Consider the following 5701-nt stretch of genomic DNA (forward strand, 5'->3'; position numbering starts at 1 on the left):
TCCAGTTCCTGTTTGCTTTTATCTGATGATGTCCTGAAATCGTTGCTCATCTTCAACTGCAGATTCAGGGAAGGACTGGTTTTCCTGTTTGAAATGTCCAGGGCTCCCATGTGCTCTGGACAGACAGAGAACCAGATTTTCTTTCTAGAATTTAGTAGCCACATAGCATATCTGTAAATGTTGATGTTTGTGGCTTCTTTTGCCAGATACAAATTACAGTGGGGGTGTTGTTAAAGGAGGAATGTTTAGCTCTGTGGTGACAGAGCTGTTTCAAAAATGCTGCACAGGCTGCCTGCCAATTCTGGAAGGCATTGTGACACCCACTATATTTGTTTCCATTGCTATGCTCCACTTAAATATATACAAAAGACCAGCTGGGAATGACTCTCGCAGCTCCTGAAGCTGGACTCTGTAATGGCAGGGTTAGCAATGCCTATGGTTACATAGCCTGTCCAGGAGCTGGTCCTTCTTCTCTTTTAGTTCATATCAGGTTTTCAGTTTCCCACTGAATTTAATAGGCTGACTTTCTTAGAATTTTTAAGATCTAAACTTAAAATGACTTATGTTGTTATGATAGTTCACTGATTGATGTGGCTGCTATGGTTTTACGCAAAGGGCAGGGTGATCTCATTGCTATATCTTTTAAAGTGATCAGCAGTCCTTGATCTGTTTTACACTTACAATATGAATATTTAGGAATAGCTGAAAAGAGACACAAAAGTATAAGCATGCAGAACAAACTGATGGAGCAGTCCCACCACTTTGTCCTTCAGTATAGCTGAGCAGCCTGCGGATAATTCAAGCCTTTACAGAGTGTCTCCTGCCTTAAATAAAGTGATTGCAAGGGGTCTCGATGTGCTTCCCAAGTCCTGCTGACCCCCCTATTCCTGATATAAGCGAGGATGCCATTGGTTTTTTGCACACCTGGGCACACACTGGCTCTTATTCAGCTCCTATCGACCAACACCCCCAGCTCCTTTTCTACCAGGCAGCTTTCCAGCCACTCTGCCCCAAGCCTGGAGCTTTGCCTAAAGTTGCTGTGACCCAAGTGTAGGACCTGGCACTTGGTCTTATTGAGCTCATACCTTTGGCCTCAACCCATCAATCCAGCCTGTCCAGATCTCTCTGCAGAACCTTCCAGAAGCAGACCAACATTCCTGCCCAGCTTGGTGTCGTCTGCAAACTGACTGAGATCTATCCCTGACCCCCTTTTCCAGATTGTTGAAAAAGGTATTAAACAGAACTGGCCCAAATACTGAGACCTGAGGAACCCCACCCACGACTGGCTGGCAGCTGAGTGTAACTCCATTCCCCATCACTCTCTGGGCCCAGCCCCACAGCCAGTTCTGTACCCAAAGAGCACCATGTCCAAGCCATGAGCAGCCACTTTCTCCAGAAGAATGCTGTGAGAAACAGCATCAAAGCCTTTACTAAACTCCTGTGAAACAAGAGCCACAGCCTCTCCCTGGTCATCTTGTCATGGGAGGAGCTCATGTCTGTCAAACAGGCCTTACATGAAGTACCTCAGCTTCTTCCTCTCCTTTGTCTCTGTGTTACCCCCCAATCCAGTAAAGGCTGGAGATTGTCCTGAGCCTCCTTTCATTGCTAATGTACTTATGAAAACATTTTTTGTTGTCTTTTACAGCACTGTGTGAATTAACTTCCAGTCAGGCTTTGGCCTTTCTGACTTTCTTCCTTCATAACCCCTCAAAAGCTGTGTCAGCCTCCTGCCCCTTCTTCCAAAGGTGCTAAACTCTCTGGTTTCATGGGAGTTCCATGTGTGTTCCAGGAGAGTTCCACCTGAGTTCCATCCAGTGCCCCGGCTGGCTGGGCGGGGTGCGGCCATGGAGCCCTGGTGTCTGTGACATCGAAGGGGACACGTCCCCACACCGCGCACGTTACGGTGCCGCCGCTGCAGTGCGGCTCCAGCCGGCCGTGAGTGCGGCAGGCGGGGCAAGGCTGGGCTGAGCGGGGGCCAGGCCAGGAGCACCAGCACCCGGGGGAGCTTCTGAGGCTGGGGAGAGGGTGCGGGGCTGTGGAGAGCACCTCGGGCAGGGCAGGTGTTGCCCTCGGGGCCAGTGCTCTCAGGGCTGCGGGGATGTGCCCTGTGCCTGGGCCCTGCATTTCCTACCCCACTGCCCCAGCCACCATCTCCCTGCTACCCAGCTCCACTGAGCCCCTTCTCTCCCTTCTCCTCGTCCAGGCCATGGCAGGAAGGATCACCAAAATCCTGCTGGTTCTGGCCATCCTCCAGCACACCCTGAGGGCAGATGCTCAGTCAGCGCAGACCACGGCAGAGGTCCTGACGCAGCATGAGGAACAGCGCAACCAGATGACTTGGCTGGTGAGAAACACTGTAAATCACTCAAGTGACTGGGCAGCTGGGAATAACTCTTGATTAGTCTGTGTGAACAGTGAGTTTAACAGTGCCTGCATCCTGCTTGGGTGCCTCTGCCCAGGTGTTGTTTCCTGCCTGCTCCTCATCTCTGTTTTCCAGTTCAGGGTCCTGGGTATACGGAGAACAACTGGCCTTACTCTAAAGACTGAGGCAAAGAAGGCATTAAATACCTCAGTCTCCTCCTCATTCTCTCTCACTGTATTTCACTCCCATCCATTAAAGGATGGAGATTCTTCTTAGCCCTCCTTTTTGTTGCTAATGAACTTAGAGAAACATTTTTATTCTCTTATATGGCAGTTAATATATAACCAGATTAAGTTCTATTTGGGCTTTGGCCCTTCTGATTTTCTCCCTCCACAACCCCATGAAAGCTGTGCAGTCCTCCTGAGTGGCTGCCCCTTCTTCCAAAGGTCATAAACTCTGGTTCCATCTAAATTCCACCTGGTTTCTTTCCAAAGCCCAGTCTGGCTGGGCGGGGTGTCACTGTGGGCCTCTGGTGCCTTTGACCTGAAGGGGAACATGTCCCCAGATGCCCCGTGTGGCAGCATCACTGCTGCAGTGTGGCTTGAGGCAGCAGTGAGTGGGGCAGGCTGGGGGAAGGCTGAACTGAGGGACAGACAAGAAGCACCAGCACCCAGGGTGCTTCTAAGGCTGGGGAGAGGGTGCAGGGGCTGTGGGGAGTGTCTTGGGCAGGGCAGGTTCCACCCTTGGGGCAGGTGCCCTGAGGGCTGTGAGGATGGCTGCCCCTGTCCCTGGGCTCACGTTTCAGCAGTTTCCCCTGCTGCCCCAGGTACCATCTCCCCACCACCTAGCCCTGCTGAGCTGCTTTCTCCCTCCTCCTCCTCCAGGCCAGAGCTGGAAAGATCACCAAAATCCTGGTGGTGCTGGGCATCCTCCAATACACAGTGAGGATGGATCTTCCGTCAGTGAAGGTCACAGAAGAGCTCCTGAGGCAGCATGAGAAGGAACGCATCCTGGAGATGACCAGGCAGCTGATGATGGAGCAGAGGATGCAGAAGCAGTCTGGACTCACCCCAGGAAGAATGCTCCTCTTGGCTTGCCAGGAGTGGTGGTTCTGGGTCAGTGCTGAAATCCTCCTCGTGCTCTTTGGGATCTACTGGCTGCCCAGGCAGAGAAGCTCTGACTGTGATGACGGCAGCCAGTGGGAAACCTCCACCAGTGCCCAGGAGCAGGTAGAGGAGGAGGAGAAGGACTGGAAGGATGATCCTGACTCTTATGACACTACAGAGAAGCCCCCGAATAAGGTAGGGACCTCTGGTGCATTTGCCAAGCACTTCCCAAGAATAACACTCTGAGGGCTGCATCCAGCCATGAGAGCTGGCAGTGCCTACAAATTCCTGAATGCCTGCAAGGACATGATTCACTTTCTGCTGCTTCTGCCCCTGAGGCCACTCACTGTGCACTTTTTCCACTAGAGCTGGGCACTGTGGAGGATCTGCTGGCGAGACACCCCTGTGGCCGTGGGGAGCAGTGACTAGAAAATGTGCTGCGCTACCTCCCCTCCTGGCTAAGGAGGCAAACAAGAGTTCCTGTGCAGCCCCTGCAAATGGTCCCAGTTGTGATGCTCCTCCTGCTAGGAAGTGTGGAACCCTTTGTAAATATATTCATAAAATTTTTTGTTTGTTTTAATAAATCCTGTTTGAGCAAGAGAGTGTTGGGGGATAGTGCTCCTTGTCTCCTGAACCACAAAGTGGGTCACCTTAGTGGAGATCAGGTTGGTCAGGCAGGACCTGTCTTCCACAAACCCATCCTGGCTGGGCCTGATGCCCTGGCTGTCCTGTAAGTGCCACATGATGGCTCTTGAGCTGCTCCATGACCTTCTCTGGCACTAAATTCAGGCTGACAGGGCTGTATCTCTCCTCACTGTCCAGTTTTGAATACCAGAGACTCTTGAACTCTTGTCCTCCTGGGCCCAGCTCTGAACAGTGCCTGCAGAGGTGCAGGGGGTTGCTCTGCATGCTGTCACAGGTGCTTTCTGGTTCCTACCTCTCACATGGTTCCTTCAGTGAGATGTTCTGTTTTCTGTATATTGACAGAAGAACTGGATTGCACACCCAGCACCCAATTTATTCTTCAGCTGGAGGGCTGAGTATAGACCTTTATTTCAGAATAGGCAGTAGTGTTTTGGGGCAGAAGACCATATGGGCCACCAAAGCCTGTACCTGTAAGGCTTTAAAAATATTCAGACAGTTTTTTATTGTTCAAATATAATTACTGACAGCACCTTTCCAGCTTCTTCCCTTGAAAAATTGTGTCCAGTCACCTTGCAGGGCCTCTTTTTACACATCCAGTGCTGACTCTGAATACTCACTTTGCACTACAAGCATTTTTTAAACAGGCAGTTTAAACACAATGTGTTTGATATAAGGACAGGGGGTATGTTGCATCAATCTGTTACCCTTTTACTTGTAGGGCATCTTTGCCTGTTGCAGTGCCTTTATTTTAAATCACTAAGCCAGAGGCCACATTAGGCAAATCTTTTTCCTTGATTCATGGTCTCTGAACCCAACATTAAGTGTGGTTGCCACCCTACCAATCCTTTCCCAATGAGTAAAGGTGGGGAGATAAACACCCCTTAGCTAATATGCTTTGTGGTCCTGTCAATCCTTGTGATGAGATAACTAACACTGTGCTATTTTGCTCATCTGTATTATGTATTACATGTCAAATAAAGTTAAAATAGCTTGAAAAATCTAATTTGAATCTCCCAGCATCAGAAAATTCAGCATGAAGACAGAATGCTAACTTTTCAAGAGTACACTGGATTTTACTTGGCAACCCTATTCAAAATATGTGAAGTAACATCCAGTAGATCTCCTCACACTGGCAATGAAGACAGGTGAAATTGTGCCCCACCTAACAGTGCTAAAGGCAGGCTTGGTGGATATAAAATCACACAGTTTTTATCATACAAGGCAGACTGTCTGCTAATAATCCTTAGGAATCAGAGAATTAAAAATTATTAGAAAGACTGGAAGTTTTTTGTTGTTTTAACTTATTTAAATTCACTGTATTATACAAAGGAGATTTGAGTGCCTTCATGTCATTAATTAAAAATGTTAGTAACTTCACAGAGACTGAACTTCAGAAAGCTCACTGCTTTGAAAGATTCTATCAGTGTAGAAACAAATTCTTTATACTTAAAATGGAGAGCATAATAAAATCCATAAGGATATTGCCTTGCCTAAAGGAAATTGTGAGTGGTAATCTTCTGTTGATTCTGTTGGTGCCACTATTTCACTTGGGGACTCAATAATAGGGAGTGGGAAGGAAATTATTTGT

General features: G+C 48.7%; 1 protein-coding gene across 1 annotated transcript; it reads left to right on the plus strand.

The window, feature by feature from the left end:
- The first annotated feature begins 2041 nt into the window (after positions 1-2041).
- On the plus strand, positions 2042-3999 carry LOC125322057. The gene is made up of 3 exons (XM_048295634.1): positions 2042-2344; positions 3247-3663; positions 3835-3999. The coding sequence occupies exons 1-3, from the start codon at positions 2099-2101 to the stop codon at positions 3895-3897; spliced, it is 726 nt and encodes a 241-aa protein (XP_048151591.1). The 5' UTR covers positions 2042-2098; the 3' UTR covers positions 3898-3999.
- The last annotated feature ends 1702 nt before the right edge of the window (positions 4000-5701 follow it).

The sequence above is a fragment of the Corvus hawaiiensis genome, chromosome 2, assembly GCF_020740725.1.
Source record: "Corvus hawaiiensis isolate bCorHaw1 chromosome 2, bCorHaw1.pri.cur, whole genome shotgun sequence".
Lineage (NCBI taxonomy): Eukaryota > Metazoa > Chordata > Aves > Passeriformes > Corvidae > Corvus > Corvus hawaiiensis.